The sequence below is a fragment of the Boleophthalmus pectinirostris genome, unplaced genomic scaffold (assembly GCF_026225935.1).
Source record: "Boleophthalmus pectinirostris isolate CB_2022bp ecotype Guang Dong unplaced genomic scaffold, ASM2622593v1 HiC_scaffold_12, whole genome shotgun sequence".
Classification (NCBI taxonomy): Eukaryota; Metazoa; Chordata; class Actinopteri; order Gobiiformes; family Gobiidae; genus Boleophthalmus; species Boleophthalmus pectinirostris.
Window position 1 is genome coordinate 14,365,210 of NW_026571018.1, and position 22,322 is coordinate 14,387,531.

The window sequence follows — 22,322 nt, forward strand, 5'->3', positions numbered from 1 at the left end:
CTTTCCTGGTGGTGGAGGGTCCGTCGTCTGCTTCTATTCAAGGAGATATATTGCTTGGAATGCTCCACAGTATGGCATTACACTTATTTATCTCGAGAAAGTGAACCACAAGGCCAAGTTGCATGTCAGATTTCATAGTAAGAATGCAAGTTTTTAGGTCAATAAAAACCCGTGATCTTGAGTAAATGCAAGACGGATACATTTAATGCCATTCCGGGACATTCCAGACAAAGCAATAACATCTCCATGGAGACAAACAGGTGGCACACCCTCCACCAAAAAAGTTGCACAGTGCACCTTTAACCAATGAAATTCAACGTTATACTGTTGCCATTCACACAAGCATTTTTATTTTTTTTTTTAAGCTATTTTTGTTTTTGTTTTTTTTTCTGAGTACTATTGACGTCAACAGGCAATGTCCCAGCATGGTGATGCCAGAGACAATAAGAAAAAGTGTTAGACTGATGGATGGTCGTGTGCCAAGGGAATACAAGGTGGAAGAAAATGCAATTACAGTGGGAATTGTTAGTGTTCCGGCCTGTATGGAATCTAATTATCAGCTTTCCAGTGTTAGCCCGTGGCACATGAGGATTGAATGAGGAAAGGGTATTTGGGTACACATACTTTTGGACAGAGCCCCATTCATAACAGACAGGACATTTGTGTAGCTTGATAATTGTCCGACTAACAGGAAAGTGAAGAGCCATTCAATTTCAATTTACAATAAATGCATGCCATAATATGAGTTCTTGTTATAAAAAAAAAAAAAAAAAAGAGGTTGATAAGGTTTATTCAAATTTTGGTAGATTAGAATAAGAGAACACGTGGGCCATGCAAAGACAGAAATTGCATTGTAGAGTCATAAGAGATATGGGAGGAAATGGTCTGGCAGTGCATGCTGCATTGTACAATGGGACAATGGACAGTCAATGTGTCCATATTAATAGAATGGGCATGTGAAGGTATAGCAATATTTTATATAACCATAAAATTCTGTGTTTAGAGCGAAGGTTTCATATAAGATAATGCATTTCTTGAAATGTTCTTATTGCATTTAAAGTCAGTCGAAGTCTATAAGGGGCTCTGGATGACAAACTCATTTAATATTAATATAACATTTGAGATTCTACACACTTTTCACACCATATGTGGCAGAAGACCTTCCAGAGAAAACACCAAGAAAATAAACCATTTCATCACCAACTGAAACAACAGATCAGAGTAAGAACGAGGCCTTTCCTGTTGTCTTCACCTGGCTCCTCCTGGACACTGCTGTGATGCACAGAGGAGGGACACTTTTGACTCTTCCACAGGATCTGATGACCCTACTTGACCACTGAGCCCTTTGACTGAGACACAAAGGTGACTGAGACGTGCAGCGTAAATGTCCTAGCACGGCAAACAGCTCAGAGCCAACCCAATCTACAAAGCTCCCAGAGGCCATGTGTGCTATGTCTCGTTGTTGACGTAAGTAAAAGTAATTCCACAACTGTTGTGAACAAGACTTAGCTTTGGGTAATGACCTGAAGGAGATTACGGATACAAGCAGTCAAAATGAGTTTCCTCTGCAGAGTGGCTGGGCACTTCCTTAGAGCTAAGGTGAGCAGCTCAGTTACACAGGAGGAACTCGGAGTAGAGTCCAGCTGAGGCGGCTCAGGGTTTTGTTCCGGATGCCTCCTGAATGGCTCCCTGAGGAGATGTTCTGGGCATATCCCACCTGGAGGAGGCCCCGGTAAAGACCCAGGACACACTGGAGGGACTATGGCTCTCAGCTGGTCTGGGAACACCTTGGGGTCCCCCTGGAGGAACTGGAAGTGTCTGGGGTCCCTGCTTAGACTACCCTCCCCACAACCCAGCCCTGGATAAGTGGAAGAAAATGGAGGGATGGGTTATCTTATTGTTTCTTGTGTGTGAAGTGTCCCTTCATTTTGGATAAAAAAAAAAAAAAACTTAGATGACTAGAAATATACAGTTTGCCTAGAAGTATACTGTTTTTATTAGTAAAATTATCATTTATCCAAACAAGTAACTACAATTAACTAATTACTTGTTAAGTAGCTGACTCATTTTTAATTATGTAAAATTGAGTTTGCGTCATCGAAGCTAACCGTCAGCCATAATTGTTAATCTACCTTGACTCCAGTCTGGAATTGGCTCTAGTTTGTGTGTTAGTCACCTCCCCCTCGGTGCCTCACTTCCTACTACAATGTTCCAAAGGCAATACTGTTTACCCAGCTTCCACAAAGAACTCTGCTGCTACCCACACCCAGCGTAGCATCCGGCACTAGCCTGTTTTACTCGTAGCATGGCAAACAGCTTAGAGCCTAACCAATCTCCAAAGCTCCCAGTGGCCGTGTGCGCTGTGCCTCATCCTTTAAACATTTAACCTGAATCATGGATCTCGAGCAGACGGAGAAAGAATAAAATGTTAACATGATGTGGTGGCGTGGTCTGTGGCACTATAGATAAGCGTCTGAGAAAGGTTGTTGGCCCAGCGTGGACCTCGGCGGTGACATCCATTAATCGCAGTCTCGAGAGAACTCTCGTCTCCACCTAAGTCGATTTGAGCAGGAAGAGCCTTGGGAAATTAGTGCGCTTCTCATAGTGGCTCATAATAGCGCTTTCCATGCATAGCCAGACCATGTTCCTTCAGCGTCCATCTATGCAGAGACTGGTAGTACTTATTATATAGTACATTTATTTCGTATTTTAAAGGGCTCATATTGTGCTGTTTTCAGATCTATGTTGTTATGTTGTTTCCTCATTCACCTAACATATTTGGAGTTGTGTTTTGTTTCATTCACACATGTTTAACACACAAACCCTCCATATTTAGGCTGAGTTCTTCTCTCAAACAGAAAACACTCAGCTCCACCTTGTGATGTCAAGTGGTACTGGAAGCATCCCACTGTGTAACTTGAAAACTACCACTGTATGATAACACATGGCGGAGCAGAGCATTTTGAGCTAAAGAGTTACTCAAATGTGTGTGAATGAAACAAAACACAACTCCAGGCAAGTTTTTGAGGAGGTAACAACATTATAACATGACTTAAAGCTCACAAGAATCATTTTTTTAATATAATGTATGACCTTTAAGTAGTTTGTAGTTGAAGGATTACACACATATAAGGCCACATGGTAACATAAAAGAAAGTACACTACCGGTCAAAAGTTTTAGAACACCACACTTTTTCCAATTATTTACTGTTGGCCAAAACGTATTCTAAATTTTTGGTTCATGAAAGTGTCCAGCTTTGGGAGATATAACAGCTGAACACACTCGTGATGTTTTTCTGCAATCGAAATCAAATATTCTTCAGAAAGTTCTTCCCAAGTCTGTTGCAGAAGTTCCCATAAATGTGTGGCACTTGTAGGTTTCTTGGCTTTTACTCTTCTGTCCAGTTCATCTCAAAACCAGCTCGATGGTTTCAAGTTGATGGTTTGATTTGAAGTTTACCATCTTGTTCTTTTTTCCTGAGGTAGTTTTGGCAGAGCTTGGACTTGTGTTTTGTTATCTTTTATCTTTTTTTTTTTTAACATCTGGATGTTCAGTATTTACCTTTGTACCATATCAAGCTCTTCACTGGACTTGCACGACTTGAATTGCAATAAATAACTGGAAACATTAGCGTGTTCTAAAACTAAAACTAAGACCTGCAGTGTATGATTTAATAAATTGTCTAAATAAAGTGTAGAGTGTTTTTCTTATGGCTGTGATCAGAATGGCTATTGAGTACCAACTCTATTTCTTAATATCAAAATAAGTAGTATCAAAAAAAGCAGTAGTAGTAATAGTATCAAAAAAAAAAGTATGGTGAAAACATTATTATCATGACACACCTATATTCTCCCCATTTCTGCTTGTATGTTGAGGACATGTTCAGAATTCATAATCCAATGTCTCCACTGAACACAAATAAAGCCATGCAGGCTCCTGACTATTATTATTATAGTTATCCCGAGTGTCTGTCCTTATATTCCATTAACAGATTTAACAGCCTTTTGCACTTAGGAACGAAGAGAGTGCTCACAGCCAGAAGCCACTGGTCAGGAGAGAATACAGCGCAACTGTCAAATTAAATACCCTAACTAAGGCTTTTTATGACTTCCATTATTCCAAATTTGAATGTTTCGATTTTTACAGACTTTGATGGCAAAACTTTGTATTTTTCTCACGTGAATGGATGTGGACAATTATCCAAATGCTCTTTTCATTATGAAATGCTGTGCTGTTTTGTGTAAATCTTTTTGACATGTCCTGCCATTTTAATTCTAGGAAAGTACTTGCAAAAATGTAATGGATTTTTATAGTACTTTGGCAAGAGAACATGAGGGAACTTGAGATGTTTTTCGTGATGGTCTGGGGTCTGTGAATGAGGTGAGTTTGTAATAGAGTTTACAGAATTCTGCCTTTTGTATGGATTATGTAACACATAATTTCAGCCATAAGAAATGTAACTGTATATTTTAACTGAGAATTGAGTAATAATTTGAAGTGAGCTCAACAATACATACATTTCCAACACATGGTCACATTTTCTCATTCACTCTTTGACACTAACATGCAGCCATACATTCTTACGCCATAGCTCACAGAAACTAGTGACTTCCCCAAAAACACAAGGAAGTTTGCATTATCAATAGGGAGAATAGAACCGGCAACTCTCTGATTATTGTGGAAATGCGTCTACCAAATTAGCCACCTCATAGTACATTACATCATCTGAGGCTATTAAAAACATGGGACAAGCTTAAATAATTGTCAATATGAACATGCATGCACAGTATGTTTAAACATTTAGTAACTTGTGTGTTCGAGAGCCTGCCCACCTGCTTGTTTCCACGGAGAAATTATTGTTTTGTTGTTGTTTTTGTTGTAATTTTATATATGTTTTTATATAACGATATTGATATTTTACCTCTATGTATCTGCTGAGTGTAAGAACAGAAAATTACAGTTAGCTTATTACAGAAGAGATCGAGCTTTGTTATGTTATGTAACAGTTATTTATCCTTTAAGTCGCTTCAGAACAGCTTCGTATGAATAAAGGCTCAAACATTATGAAACGTTCTACAGAATCAGCCTGTCAATAGTCAACTCAAACCAATTAAAGGCCCAACAAGGATATCAACTTAACCAGTATCATGGAACCAATACCCAATCTATCTTTTTTTTTTTTAAGTATCAGTGGCAATGCGATACAAGTGTCTTTATTGATGCATCCTTAGTTTATTTATATTAGTGCCGCTTCATTACCTCTCACTCATGATACTTGTAAATGGTGGCAAATACTGTAAATCAGGGGTGTCAAACTCAAATTTACAGAGGGCCAGAATTAAAAACTGGGACTAAGTCGTCGGCAAAACACCTTTTTTGCTAAAATATTGCTTAAACATTAAAACCACAACAAGCATAATATAAAATAATAAAATTTTAAACAAATAATGTCTCTATAGCCTATCTGTAGACGGCGGGCCAGCTCTAAAACAGATTTGATATGATCTCGTGGGCCAAATATAATTATATCACAGGCCTACGTTTGATATGTCTCCTGTATATGTTTAAAAAATAAATGTAGTTCTTTTTTTTTTTTACTTCATAACAAACTTTGCGATAGAGATGTAACAATATCCATATCTCTCGGTACGATATTATCACGATATGCATCTCACGGTACGATATTTATTGTGATATTTTGGAGAGGCTGATATAATTGTAGATGGACACTTTTTTGCCAAGATTTTGCTTTGAATTATTTCTGTCATAATCCCAAGAATTCAAGTAAAAAGCATATTTCTTCATGTTGTCTGCACTGAAATGAATCATGGGATATGTAGTTTCCGATGTTCATAAGCTGTTGCTACTATAACACCATGCATTTAAGCAAAGGAACTTGTAATTTGTTATATTGTGACAGCCCACGATATTATTGTGAGACTTTTGATGATACGATATCACGATATTTCGGTTTTGTTACATCCCTAGTAAATAAGCCATTCTGCTTTTTACAACGTTTGTCTTATTAGAAGAAAAAGAAAAGTTTGGCATCAAATACTTTTTAGATATTGCAAAGTTCAATGCCATATTACAGTATTGTAGGCAAGGCAATAAATCTCCAGGGAGACAGACAGAAAAGTTACAAAGTGCACATTAAATATCAACTTTATCTGAGTTTTATTTCCAAAATGAATATTCTGGCAGCATAACTTTTTATATATGAAAAACAGTGCTTACATCTCGGCTGAACAAAAGCATGAGAAATTGAATTGGACCTCAGTGGGTGTCATCTTTATTAATCAGAAACAGCCTTAGCCCTCTGACTCATGTGTGCCATTATATTGTAATCAAACCATATAATAAAACACAGTATGGGCAAATCAAGCGGCGAAAACTGTTTCTCTTTTTCCCTTTGTTCCGCACAATCCCCGTTCCACTCTTTCAAATACAAAATGACCCCCTTTTGTTTATGCACCAAGTCTGAAACACCAGCGCTGTCATTTCTCTACAATTGTATTCACTCTGCAGGTGGTATAATGCCTGGTTTGAACCCAGAGTTTGCGTCACCATCGAAACTAACCAATAATTATGTTTGTCCATACACCATTTCTTTCAATTGGCTCCAAACAACAAGGAAGAAAGGCGTCGTGGGCACTTAGGTTTAATTCCGAATGTGCGTCCACCCTCAGATTTGGCAGTTGTCAGAAAGGGCGTGTGCGAGCTTGTTAGCACGCCGCGCAGTGAGGGGTAGAGGAGTCCTGGCGTCTACAACATCATTTGTGGATAAAACTGTACAATACGTTCCGAATTTGCACCAGGATGATAAAGCTGGTACAAATTGGCTGCATATAAATGAGGGACCACATAGAAGGACACACAGCTGCTAACCCTTTAACAACTCTATGATTTTTTTGTGTCCCAAATTAGGAAAGTAAAAGTGTAAAGGTGCATGATATAACTTCGTGGCCTGGAATGTCCCAAAGTATGGCATTGAACATATCTATCTTGCATTTACCCAATTAGAGGTGTTTTTATTGCACAAAATGTGTAAAAATGCATACATTCTCTCTGTAAGCAGGTTCTCCTCTCCACATGTCTTCAGCGACATGTACATTATTTTGACCGTCTCAAACACATGCAAAACAGAACTAGTTCATTTTAATTGGTTTGCAGCAGATCAAAGTTATTATTTCTTTTTCCCACTCTCTTTTGAGCTTTTTTGTTGTTTTTTGTGAGTGTACAAATGATACAAAAAAGCTGTATTATATGTATTGTAATGTTAAGTTGGCTGCTATGGCAACATGTGAAAACATAATTAAACAATCAAGGTCGAAATAAATGATAGACTGATTGAAATATAATAAAATAAATATAACAAATATAATATAATATAATATTAAATTAAGATATAGGATAATTCGCTTTTCACAACTTTCAAAAACCAGTGCAGAGTTTTACCATCCCGGCAAAGCTAATAACAACTGGCATGCTAACAATGCACTTCCTGATCCCCAGAGAATAAAACACTGTATAATAAGATTCAGGGCCTGTTTACACGAGAACGCTTGCTGGTAAAAATGATAAAATATTTTATCGGAAGTGCCTTTAGTTTAGATGGTGACGGCGTTTTTTGGGGCATAAAAATGCAAAAATCTGAAACTACCCTCCAGAGTGGAAATGTTGAATATGCTTCGCCGTAGTGTTTCCGTCTACGTTCCCCAAGACGCAAAACTCTGGTCAGATCTGCTCACGTCGCGTACGCGTTTACGTCACATACATCACCACCGAGTCGCCTGGCATGCACACCCACTCAAATTCCACACATTTTTGCGCCACCGTATGCACGTAGATTATCTCCCGAAAATAGTCATCTAAACGCAGAACAAAGAGTGAAGACACGACACCACTTTTGCGTCTTCTGTTCAGACTGTCATCATATAAATGTAGCCTCAGACAGTACACAGCAGACCTCAAGAGCCGCTCATATAATATATCTACGGGGCTAGACAAATTTTGCTCAAACACAAGCTACAAAAATGGAAAAATAAATAAATAAATAAATAAGTTTGTCTTATTAAAAGAAAAAGACAAGTTTGGCATCCAATACTTTAGAGATAGCCAAGTTCAGTGCCATGTTACAGTATTCTAGGCAAGGCAATAAAATCTCCATGGAGACAGACAGAAAAGTGACAAAGTGCACATTAAATATCAACTTTATCCAAGTTTTATTTCTGAAATGAATATTCTGGCAGCATAACTTTTTTACAAATGAAAAACAGCCTCATGAAATAGTATCCTAATGTGCACAAAGTATTAAAAAAGCTGTTATTAATATTTCCTGAGTGTGGGCTGGCCTTGCATTCTAACCAGTGAGAAAGCAGCGTAGAGTTAGTGGGTTTGTTCTGTCCCACTTACAAAACTGGCTTTGCTGCGTCTCTGGGGGGCCGGCAACAATGCAAAAGGGAATACAAGAGGAGGAAATATTTTTGTTTCTGCATTACTCAAAAGTTCAGTTCCTCAAATGTGCTGTGAAATCACAATGTCTCAAAGTTTAAGAGGAGTTGTTGTGAGATGGCAAAAACTTTGTAAAATTTTTGCATAGCTAGTACTATCAAACTGTGCCATGAAGCAATCCCTGAGAGACACTGATCACTGACGTCAACTCCGAACTTTTTTTTATGCGCTATTGAAGTTTTAAAACTATTTTGGTGAATTCGACTTAGCTTTGCCCATAATATAACAATATATCAAACGAAAGCAGCAGAGCGTAGAATTTCTAGTGGTGTGTACAGAGCCAGGAAGTTAAACCCAAACTCGGAGCATTCTACAAGAAGATTGACAAGTTTTATGACATTCTTTGAAACATTCATCTCCATGGAAACAGGCTGGTGGCATGTTCTCCACTAGGTCAGGTTTGTGGAGTCGCAAGCCCAATAAGTGCATAAACACCCAGAATTTCCCATTTTCTATTTTATTGTTTTGGTTTAAATCTGTCTCCAAAGCTTAAAAGTCTACATAAAATGCCACCAGATGCTGCACTGAAAAGTTGGATGAAACTAAACTCAGTGGTGGGTATTGTCAAAACGTACTGTATACACTGAACATTGGAGGAAACTAAAGCGATGCACTTATTAGAAAAAAGTTTGGTGAAAGTGTGGATTTTAAAAACACAAAGGAGCTCCAAAGATGTGCAGATGAACACCAGAGCAGAGGGGGTCAACACATACAAATGGCGCTTGAAATGTATTTGATGGAGTACAACAGAATAATACAAAAAGCTCAAAAAAAAAAAAAAGTCTGTTTGGCCTCATTTATAGAAACACAAACACACCTTAAAATCTAACTCGAAAGTAGGTGGTGGTTATGGGACTTTAACACCTACACAGTATTATATCGCTCCCTCAAATGTTTCAGTGAACACAATCTAAGAATAGAGAGTATGGCTGAACAATCTGGAGATAAAATCTAATTGCTATTTATCTAACAAGCACTGTAACTGTGATTTGTGATTTATGATTTATTGGTAGGATTATGTTCAAAGTTCACTTCATTTTAAAAGCAAACAGAAGAAATATGAATTGATAAATAATACAAGAATCACATTTCATAACATGTACAGCTCTAAAGTACAGGGTTAGCCGTTTTTATGAAGTAAAAGACATAAAAGGATATTTAGTTGTTTGTGGAGGAAAGGATGGAACTAAATTTCAGCCTTTGAAATGTGCTAATTTTGCCTTTTCAACTTGCAATTTTGATTCGATGGTGATTAATATTGCAGCCCTAGTCAGCTGCATGTTGTCCCTGTCAAATAAATAAATAAATAATTAAATAAAATGTTTGCCCATACTTCCAAACATGATCATATATGACTAGACCTCACACACCTCACGCAGCGCCCCTACACATGGTGCCTGGACCCCACAGTCTCTGCTTTAGGGCATGGGACAGTTTTGAAATGAGACAGATGCTGCGGATAGCCCTGGGTCAATGGAAGACTTGTGGGAGTCAGGGCTGTATTGCAGGTAAAGAGTTTTTATTTGATTTTATTTTATTGCTGCTGCTTGGAACACAACATGTTATGATCTCAACTGTCCTTGTGGGTCATTTTCAAGCATTTATAATCAATATCAAAGGCCCTATTGGTGCACAAATTGCAGAATCTACCTTGTGTAAAAGGTTTACACTTGTCTCTCAAGCGTATTATATTAATACACAGTTTTCGCTTTCATAGTTGTAATAAATCAGGCAGCACCCACTAAACAACTTCATTTGCATTTCCTCCACCTCACATTTGCGCATATAGGTGAAAATGCCCTTTTTTGCATATTCATTCCCTCACAGGAGCAAAACTGTGCTGCATCTTTTTTAGCGTCTCTATGAAAACCTGCATAAGGGTTTTGCTCCACTTTTAGCGTGTTTAGCTGTTTTACACATAAGCAAATGCTTCATGACTGAAACCCTCACGCTAAACATATACTTACAATTGTTGAAGCTTTTTCTACACATGGGTCTATAGATGAGTGGCTCCTCAACTCAAGATGGAAGAAGAGCATGGCTATGAAAAGTGCTAATCATGTGAACAGTGAAACAGCCATTACTGCTCAAGATGTGATGCACATAATTCAGAACTGGCAGCTGCATTGACTTGCACAGGGCTGTAATAATCACAGTCAGTGGCCTGGGATCCAGAATGTACACTTCTCCAATACTTTATTAAGATATGAGTCTGGTCACTGTTGAATCTGCCCATTCTACCCAAGGGATATGATCGACATGACACATAGATTAACCAATCAGGGACACAAGTGAAAAAATAAATAAATAAATAAATAAAAAATAGAGCAACATTGCATAGAATTTGAATGACATGTACTACAATTGGAAGTTAAAACCAAACTTGGAACAGGAGATCGATCAGTTTTATGCCATTCTTTGAAATATTACTCTCCATGGCCAGGTCTGTGGCAAGGCAAGCCCACAGACAGAAAGGATTTAGTGCATTAAACACCCATCATTAAAAATGCTTTTATTTTTGGTCTTAAATCTTACACAACTGGCAGCTGCACTGACCTGCACATGGCTGTAATAATTTCAGTTGCCTGGGATCCAGACTACACACTTCTCCAAGACTGTTATATCTCTCTTATAATCTGCTTATAAGGAAAAAAGGAAGGGAAAAAATAGTACAGGAGACTGAAAAACATTGTAGATTTCTGTAGAATCATAGAGTGAAGCACTAAAATGTCAATCTGAGGTGTGAGAAATTTTGTTCAAAATGAAAGGTGCCCTATGAGCTCTTTCGTTTCACATACGTCATTGAAATAAACACATTTGACTGTTTGGTCACGTTACAGAGCGTTATCATTCTGGACTGGCAAAACATTCTGAGCTACAACTGTAAAAAATGTGCTTCTTAAAGGTCCTATATGACGCAAAAATGACTCAATGTCATAATGTTATCTGGAATTTACACCAGGAGCATCAGCGACACATAACGTAGGCAGAGCTGCATACGCATGTGCTTTTAAAAGATTCAATTTACACCAGAGGCTGAAGAGCTGCTCCTGTGATGCCAGCTTCTATTTATTCTTACGTTTAAACACTAAACTTTTTAAATTGCTTATGTATTCATTGTTGATGGGATGAATTATGTTTTAAACCACAAAACAAAAGTTGACAACAAGAGAGTAAATGCTTTACAGTGATAACAAGCCGTAGTGTTTTATATTTATCCTCCATGGCTTTAAACTTTCCGTAGTCCATCACAAGTCATTCTCTGCGCTCCTAGTGAAATGCACAGTCTTTACACAACTGTAGTGGTTTTAGAGAATGCATTTTGAAAGGGCATCGGAAGTTTATTTAGAGACCACATGCTTATTTCCTGTGTTGCCCCTGCTAAAAAACCTGGAGAAGCTCTGCTGACTGTAAAAAATTTGAACTCTAACTAATTTGAGCATCAAGTAGCATAATGACGGCTGCTGGAGGCATGTATGACACTGCTGGTGTAAATTGTCTGACATGTTCAAATGGAAAGTGATATCTGTGCATATGCTGCGTTTATGGTGTACTGCTGTGCTTATGTGCTGTTAATGATTCGGTGTAAATTGGGGGTTACCTCCTCAAAAAGATACCTGGAGTTGTGTTTTGTTTCATTCACACTGTCTGAGTAACCCTTTAATATTTGTCTGTCTGCATCTCAAAAGCGCAAAATGCTCTGTTCCACCTTGCAATGTCATGTAGTCGTAGTTTTTCAAGTCAACAGCTCCCTTTTAACGTTTGTTCACTAGAAATCAGCAGTTCCAAAGCTGAAATTATCCAAATGATTCTACTGAAGGTATATGGAGTTTAAAAAAAACAGTGGAGCACTTCCTGTATTACCGCATGACATCACAAAGTGGACCAGACTGTTTTCCGTTCCAATGAAGTCAGCCTAAAGATGCAGAGTTTGTGTGTTAAACATGTGAACGAAACAGAACTCAACTCCAGGTATGTTTTTAAAGAGGAAACATTATGACATAAATCAGAAAATAGCCTAATATGGGCCCTTTAAACATGTTTACATCTCGTCTCCAGCTGTACATTGTAAGAGATTCATGGGAGATCTGAAAATATCAGGTTTTACCCAGGATTTGAGTGCATTGTATGGTAGTGCAGTAGCGGCCCTGTCCATGGTGCTGAAATAGGTGAGAGCGAGGGGAGCTGTCTTTGGTACTGAAAGAGGTGAGAAGTGTGGGTATCTATGGTAACGTCAAAAGTGAAGGGTGCAGGTCGTGTCAGTATATGTCTTCTAAATAAAATACCAAACCGAAAAACTGGTACAGGTTTTTCAGATGTTTGGAATGAAGAGGAGCTGTCTCTGGTGCTGAAAAAGATCAATTTTGGAGGATTTTATTGGAAGAATTGAAAGCAGCATGGATTTTGAGATCCTTGGGGCTGGATGAGGCAAGTTGTGAGGTAACAGTCTATGTTGTAAGCAGAGGGAAGAAGAGTGATTTTAGATTCAACTTCAAATAAGCCCAGAACATGCGATTTGAGTGCAAAAGGGATTCTTTGGTTAATCAATTGTACAAAAAATCATGATACTTCTGAAGGATTTTCTGCAGAATTTTAGCAACAGCAATGCCTGATTTTAATGCAAATTATGCTCATAGAAAATGACTTAACAAATTCATACAGACTGACGGCAGCAAAAAATACTATTATTAAATGCAAGACAGTAATGCGTCTTGTTACTAATAGGAATCAACAGGTTCAACATTTGTGAATTTACCTTTTGGATATTTCACAGCAAACAACAATGTGATCAATTGATACTTTACAGCAAATGCCATCAACATTCTCTGGGGATGTGAAGCGAACTGTAGTCCAGGGGTCTCTGACCTTTTTCCTCCGTTGAGCTAACTTTACAAAAAGAAAATGCCAAAGAGCTACCGTATTTTATGGGCTAATAGGTGCTCTGGATTATAAGACGCACTGTCATTAAATGGTCTATTTTCAAACTTTTTTCACAAATAAACCGCACCGGACTTTAAACGAAACACAACAGTTGGATGGTCAGTGGGACTTTTTTGGCACGTTCACGGTGACTCTGGGCTTTGTTCAGTTGTGGCGTGTAGGGAGGGTGCTGTCTGGGACCGCTGGATTGTTGGCGTGTTCGCAATGACTCAGTTGTTCAGTTGTGGCTCAGAGTGGCACATTGTACTCCCTTTTTCGGTTCATTCCTCTATTCCGTTCCTCGTCAGCGTGGAGTGATGAGTGTGGCTGTGGGTGTGTTTTGCTGCGCGATCGCTGTCTGCTCTGTGTGTGTTTGCGTGCGCTGCGGGTGGTGCGACTTTGTAGTTCACTGAAGTCGTGCTGGGACACCCGAGTGGATTCGTGTATAGGACGTTCTAGCTTGCAAGGTGTGCGGTCTTTTTGATGGGGTTAGAGGCTTAAGAGCACGTCTAAGAGCCCGGAAAATATGGTACTCATTTTAGAGGTAGATTGACCAGATTTTCAAAATTCAAAACCTGGGACACACCTGGGTTGGGATGTTTGGTATAAATAAAATTTTGAAAAGAGTGTGTAACATAATCTGAGGGACATCTGACACTGCACTTTCTGCTTTATTGTCATTTTCTGTATTTTGGCTAAACAAATGATGATTGATGATTGTGATAGTCCTGTTTTAGTCTCAGTTTAGACCTGTTGTAGCCCTGGTTTACCCAAAACATGCTACATAGGTCTCCATAAACAGTTGATAGTCATGGTCAGTTAAATACAATCAATTCAATCATTGTGTCCTTAGGCAAGACACTTCACCCACATTGCCTAGTATGAAAGTGGTGTGTGTGTGAGTGCTGTGGTGGTCGGAGGACCGATGGCGCCGAGTGGCATGGCAGCCGCGCCTCTGTCAGTGAGCCCCAGGGCAGCTGTGGCTACAATAGTAGCTTACCATCATCAGGTTTAGAGTGAATGAATAATGCTGTATGAATGAATGCTGAATGAATAGTGCTGAATAATGCTGTGTAAAGCGTCTTTGGGGACAGAAAATGTCTGTGAAAGCGCTATATAAATAAAGACTTACTTACTTACTTACTTACTTACTTACTTAGTTTAGTCCTAGTTAAGATCAGATTGGTCAAAAATAGGGACACCTGGGACATTTCTTGTATAAAATTGGGACAAATCAATGGCTTTGTGTAAATCTGCTGGGACGGGGGACACAGGACTCAAAACTGGGACTGTCCTGGGTAAACAGGGATGTCTGGTCACAAGAAATTGAGCATATGGTAGCCTTAGATGAGGAACAGTTAGATATACTTATAAACCATACACCTTTATCCATTTATTAGTGCACCAATTTGGGCATTAATTAGCTAGTTTTTAATTAGTTAATTCAGAAATCCCTTGGCGAGCTACTTGAAAGGGGGTGGAGAGCTATTGGTAGCTCCCGAGCTACAAGTTGTAGACCCCTGCTGTATTATCTACTCTATCTAGTTAGACTTCTGAGCTTTGTTTTAAGACAATCTGATTAGAAAGAGCTGATTTTGTTACAAGTACAGATGGGATTATTTGTGCCGTTAAACAAGTGTCTTATATACTGTGGTCAAAAGCAAGAAAAGTCTCTGGCGAAGGCTTTTTTTTGATGAAATGTTATTTAAAAAAAAAAAAAAAGCTTTTGGACATCAGCCATCTGAGTGTGCTATGCTTTTTTTTCACTTTTATTTTGCTGTTCCTTGCATCTGCGCCTCTACAGGAACTTTGGTGTGCATTTTCTGTTTCATTTGATACAAGTCTCTTTTTTTTTTTTTTTTTTTTTTTACAGTCTCAACCTAGCACTAGCCAAATGTTTTTCAGTTAGTCAGTCTCACTTTTTGTTGAAAATCAAACACATAAACAGGGCCATGAACGCTTGTATTGATCACAGGCTCCTGCAATGTGTTGCTTAAATCTATTTTGTATTTTTTCTTGAGTTTTCAGACGATCTAAAAACCTTTTTGGTAGTTATTGTTAACTTGTGCATTGTGTAACCATGTTCCCCCAGCAGGATGTCTCAGAAAAGTATCATCAGGGAAATCTGTAAAACTAGAATCTGAAAAGCACCAATAAAATCTAAACACATAAAGATATATAATGCGAGTAAAGTATTAGATTTGGGCTGCAAGAATAATCATAGTTGAACTGAAACTGCAATTTGAGTCGGCACAGTCAGCAAATTGTAAAGGTTGCAATTTTTTTACTTGTTGGTGGCAAAAAAATCATAACTTTTGATATAGTAACTTGATTGTGGTTAAAATATTTGAGCTCTGGTATAAGTAGAATCTGTCCGTGGTGCTGAAAAAGGTAACGGACACTATACACACACACACGAACACACACACACCACACACACACACACACACACACACACACACACACACACACACACACACATATCTAATAAATCTGGCTTTTGTTTTAGCCAGTTTCAAGCTTCTTAAGCATGGGCCACTTATTCCAACACTTTATTAAAAAAATCTCATCAGAACTTTTTAAAATTCTGATTCTTTCCCTCTGTTGGACCACTTCAAAAGCTTAACCAACTCCCTTTGACTCTGTTACAAACCAATTCTCTCCCAGTCGGAAAAATTAGCAGCTTTTTACAAACAAAGCAGCCCACACCAGGCACCTGCTACATTGTCTGACTGTGGTTGGCTCTCTTCACTTTGATCCTATTACACTGCCATACCAACTGTGTGGCGCTTTTTCATTAAGGAGGACTTATAATCCACAGAGGCTAATTACTCACTGTTTGAAGAAGACTAAAGGATACCATCATGTACAGCTTCTTGTAGCTAAGTGATAAAACGTATGTGACGGCCTGTGAGAATACGGTTGAATGTTCAGTTTTCACAGTAATCTCCTCAGTAATATACATTGTCACATATAGCTTCTATGCATATTTTTATCTGTTAAGTCTTCATGCAAATATGTAGCCAATGTTGTTATTTAAAGGCGCATTGTGTAACTTTTCTGGCGAAGAGTCCGTCAAATAATTTTCTATCCTTTCTATCTTCATGGAAAACAAACCAGACCGAGTTACAGGTCAGATCTGTGGATTGGCAACCACACTCACACTCACACTCAGAAAGCCTGTTTTTCTAGATATTTTTGAGCTATAAAGCTATAAAATGTTTAATGTCATACTGTGGAACATTGTAAGCAGAGGAATGACATATCCATAGAAACAAGCAGGTGATGGACACTCCACCAAAAAAGTTACACAATGCACTTTTAATTAACTAACCTAATAGTGTTATTTAGACTGAATGAGTTCCTCAATTAAATACAAGTTATTCTTTGTGAACAGTATTGTATGGTATTGATGTATATATAAAAAACAAGATACGGATATAATGGGTATTTACATGGTATTTGAAAAGAGAAAATATATTTACAGAAGCAGTTGTAACAATAGCAATCAAACCTACCATTATAGCTTTGCGAGTTGAATTTAAAGGTGCCACTGTGTAACTTTTGTGCTGGAGATGTTATTGCTTTGCCTGCTATGTTCCACAGTATGACATTAAGTGCATTTATTTCCATAGTAACAATGAATAAAACATATAATTTATGTAGTTAGAAAATTACATTTGTAATAGCATAGTAGCCAGAGTCATAGTAGTTATATCTGTAGTAGAATTATTCAGGACCCCTTCGGAAAAGAGATGATTTATCTCAAGGGGCTATTATTCATCATAATATTAAGACACTGTGTCAAAACATTATTCTTACATGTTGCATTATATTAAGCATGTTTCATATTAAATGCAAGAGTTTGATTTAAAGGTGCATTGTTTAACTTTTGTGGTGGAGATGTTATTGCTTTGGCTGCTATGTTCCACAGTACGACATTAAGTGTATTTATTTCCATGGTAACAAGCACGTAATGCCAACAAGCTATAAGTTACAGGTCAGAACTGTGGGGATGTCACCCTGCTTAGTGTATGATGCAATGAAAACACTTAATATATGTTAGTGTATTAAATGTAAGATTTAAGTTTAATGTCATTTAATGTGGAACGTTCAAGGCAAATATCATCAAACCCACCATCACAAAAGTTACAGTGCACCTTTAATAACAGTTCACTAGTCGTATCATTGTTTTTAGAATAAAAATATATAATTTATGTACATAGAAATAGAGTACATTTACAAGCCTGAGTCAGAGCTATAACTGTAGTAGAATTATTCAGGACCCCCTTGGAAAAAAAAGATTATGCATCTCAAGGGACTATCCAAAGTAAAATATTATTATTCATTATAATATTAAGATACTTTGTCAAAACATTATTCTCATATTTTGCAGTATATTAAGCATGTTTCATACTTACAGAACCATATATTTCAATAACAACAGATATAACAAACAGCCAGCAAGCTTAAACAATAGGAACAAACGTAGCATCACCCAAACCAAATTAAAGCAGACACCTCACAGTCCTATCCCCCATATTGTATGCCCTTCCCCTCTCCTCTCCTCTCTGCCCCGTATCACCTTATCAGCGCTAAAAGCTAAAGAGGCGCATTTCTTCTGCCGAGTTGTTATTGCGCCTGCTGGGTTTACGTTTCCCGACAACCCTTGAAGGCATTATAAATCCCTCTATGTCCAGTAAGCCCGCGAGGGGGGCAGGAGGAGGGGAGAGGTCAGCGCAGACAATCTTCCATCTTGAGGAATTGCAAGTCAATCCATCTCCGCGCCCTCGGTCTTTACGACGTTTTTTTTTTTACACTTGACAACATACTTCCACGCGCCCCTACAGCAACTTCATACGAGTTTGTGCTCTTGAACTCCGCGCAGAGATACGTGTCTGCTCCCTTTGCGGATAGTTCTGCCTCGTCACACAACAATTAAAAGCCGCTAAGACTTTGGTTAGCAGCTGCTCTAAGATTAGTCCTGCCCGCGTGAATTGCATGCGCCCCTTACTTAATCCGATACAATCCCCCTCTTTTTTCAAACAGTACGAGATACCAAAACACTAACTTCATTCATGCTATGCAACAAATCCAAAGAAATTACCGGTAGCGTTCAAGTTTGTCACCATAACAAAGCAGCAGCCATCCAGCGCGGGGAACAGAATACATTATAATGCGTCTTACCTGAGAAAGACGGTCTCCCCTTGGCGCACCGTGATGTTGTCCATGACTTTGTTGTCGGACTGTGCATCTCCTTGGCTGCGGACTGACCCTGCAGGCACAAGAAGCAAGATCCTCAGAGAGAGAAGAAAAGAGAATTTGGAAAACGCGACCAAGTATCCCCTGACGGACATCGTCGTCTCCAACAGCCCGCGCGCGGCTTAAAACAAAAACAAAACAATCCCACTCCGCGACAACGAGTCACTGTGCTCCCCCGGTGGTAGTGATTTCACCCCCGGTACATTAGTCTTAATCCCAATCTGCTGTCCAGGTAACCGCGCGGTGAGGTGTGGGGACGTAGCCAACGCGCGCCGCCTGCTACCGCCGCTTAAGAACAGAGCAAGGATTAAAAACTGCCGCTTTCGTATTCCTTCCAAGTTTGTTAGCGATAGCCGAGACTAGAGCGAGGAGCTGAGTGCGGTAGTAGCCCGCTGTCTACTGGTGCTGCCCGAGGAGGCGGGGGGAGAAGTGACACGGTCCGCGCGGAGAGAGAATCAAGACGCACAACAAGCCAAGTGTGCCATTTGCATCGCTGTCAATGGGTTCGTGTGTGTGCGCGCGTGTGAGTGTGTGTGTGCGTACGTATGCGCGCTGTACATTGTTGTTTGGATCTGGTGATGTAACGCGCGGGCTAAGACTTTTGTAAGAGACAGCGAGGAGATAACAGGACAAACTTAAATATGCAAAAAGAGGAAGGCATTTCTTCTGCTTTGGATTAAAAGTGTAGTTTGGTCAGAGGTGCTAGAGTAAAGCCAAACACTGTAGAAGTAAAAAAGTGTTAAATATTGGGAAAACTACTACTCAAGTAATCGTAATTTAAAGATGCACTGCGTAAACTTTCTGGTGCAGGATCCGCTACCTGTTTGTCTCCATGGTATGACATTAAAACATACACTAAACATACTGTATCCACCTAACATTTATTCATTATGGGTGTTTCTGTTACTCAAAAATACAACAATTCCATCTGTGAATAGGGGCGACTCTCCACAGATCTGAACTGTAATGTAGCATAGTGCTGTAATCCCTGTGATAGATGGGTTTAATCTAAACTGTGGAGCATTCAAGACAAAGCAATACAATTTCCATGGAGACAAACAGGTGGCAGACCCTCCACTAAAAATTAGACTAAACAAAATATCCTGATATCGTATCGTCAAAGTTCTCACTAATAATATCGTGGACCATCACAATATATCGAATTACAAGTCTCTTTGTTTAAATTAAGAGTTATGGTGCAGCAATAGGTACAAAAAAAGACAGAGGGAACTACATAGACCATGATCCTTTGCTCCATTTCAGTGCAGACTACATGAAGAAATAACAGTTTTAAGCACTTTTAAGTCTTAGTTCTTTGGATTAAGTCTTGTCAAGGCATTTTAAGAGGAAAAAGAAGCATATTAGCCTCCACAAAATATCGCAATAAATATCGTGCTGTGTATCGTGTAAATAATGTACTGAGAGATTTGGATATTGTAACGTCTCTAATCGTAAGCCTCCCCACCATATTGTGAGCTTTCCCATGATATCGCAATAAATATCGTACTGAGGTTCATACCTTGACAATACTGTATCGTGAGACATGGATAAAGTTACACCCCTACTAAAAATGTTGCACCTTTAACCCCTTAACGCCAAGTGTCACGAATATATGACAAACCATTTCGATCAAGATATTTTCCTTCCTAAAAACCTTTGGCGAGCACTTGTTTCTAGTTGCCGCAAATTTTCGACATATCCAAGTTTCTATTTATTAGTAGTAAACTCAACTTAATTTACCATCGACTTTAAAGGAAAAAACACACACAAAACTTTTTTTTAAAATATACATCTATATAAATTCAGGTGTTAAGGGGTTAAAGAGTAACTGTTTACACAAAACATCAGATTTACAGTAATTGGCTTTCTCCCGCCCCCTGAGCTCTATACGTCAAGACTGTACAGTGGTGATAGTTTTCTATATTGAAATATATAGGTGACCAGACCACCATACGGTGATACAGAATGCAATCTCCGCTTGTTTAAAGTGGTGATACAAAAGTGCAGTGTACTGTGACAGCTAAACAGAAAATACACAGCTATTAAAACCATGCATTAACTGAATTGAACCCTCTTTTTATTGTATTGTATCTAAGTATTTGAACAGGCTGTGCTCAAAAAGACTGAAATACTTGTCCTTCATGTTGGCCAGTCTAGATCATTAAAACAAAATGTGATAGCTCTTGTCATTCAAACTATTCTGAGCTTATTTAGGGGCAGTTTCTTGCTGTATTTATTCAGTTTATTATTCATTCAAATCACCTCTACTTTTTTGAGAATGAAATTATGAAATGAAATTGTTAACTAAGAACACACGCATCAGTACCTAATATCACTAACAAACCCATGTTGCCATGCTTTCCTATTTAAAGTGAATATGATAAATTTTCATGTTTCTGTAATTATGACTTGGTTTGGTGGGATATTACCTGTGGCGAATATTGATCACAGTTTTACATCAGTTAAGTGGCAGTATGTGGAAAGAAAGAATTGAAGAAAAAATGTAATCAGTAATACAGGACAATTTATGCAAAAGAAAGACATTTTGGTTTAAATCGCCGGTTTGGATCTTAATTTAACAAAATAAAGGAAGCTTCATTTTACTAATAATAACTGAAGGTTTTGGACCTTGTTTAAGTATAGACCTATTATGCAAAATTTACTTTTTAGAACTTTTTACTGTTATAGTTGTTTCCTCTCGCCATTTACTCACCCAAAGTTGAATTTGTGCATGTTTGAACAATTCTTAATTACGTATTTCCAAGACACCATACTGCCCGTTTTCATTGCCACCAGCACACAAACACTGCTCTCTACTAACTACAATATCCAATTTCATTTTCTTAATTAGTGATACACATAGGGCTCGGCAGTGTTGCAAGGTCATTTCAGTACAAATAAAAAAAATGTGCTTGCTAGCGTGATCTACGGCGATGTCTCCTCCCATTGGGCACTGCAGTTTTCTAACGCGGAAGTCAACCAATTTGTTTCTTTGATGAAGTCATTTTAGATGAATATTGCAAATTAAAATGTCCAAATGATAACATAATAATTCATGGGTGTCATAGGTTACGTTCAGACTGCAGCCTGAAGTGACCCAAATCCGATTTTTTGGCCCCTATGTGACCTGTATCTGATCTTTTAATGACAGTCTGAACGACACAGATCCGATTTTTTTCAAATGCGACCCAGGCCACTTGGATATGTGGTCCTAAAACCGATACATATCTGATCTTTTGACATGCGACTTCAGTCTGAATGGCCAAAGCACATTCATCCGACCTACACGTTATCAACAAGCCACAAACGTCACTATTCTGCGCTGAAGTAGGCGAAAATTGTTAATGAACTCCGTGTCACTGAAGCGAAGCACATCACCACGCACCACTCTTGACTACGTCTCTGCATCCACACGTTCCTTTCAACAGACATTGCTGCCGCTGCCCCACAAAACGCCATGTCCAAAAACCTCGTCCTTCTTCTCAATCTCCTCTTTAAAACAAGTAAGTTGTACATGTTCTGGATCCGGTACAAGAGGAACTTTAAAATCGCCAGGTGCTCAATGCTCATGTTTGGACAACTTTTGTAAACACAGAGCACGCTCGCTGCGGTTGACGTCATTGCG

General features: G+C 38.6%; 1 protein-coding gene across 1 annotated transcript in view; it reads right to left on the minus strand.

Moving 5' to 3' along the window:
* Window positions 1–18,792, minus strand: part of ntm (neurotrimin) — a 225,362-nt gene extending 206,570 nt beyond the window's left edge. The window contains exon 1 of the mRNA XM_055148571.1: window positions 18,623–18,792. Coding sequence (XP_055004546.1) covers window positions 18,623–18,792 — 170 coding nt within the window. The remainder of the gene's footprint in view (window positions 1–18,622) is intronic.
* Between the last annotated feature and the right edge of the window lie 3,530 nt (window positions 18,793–22,322).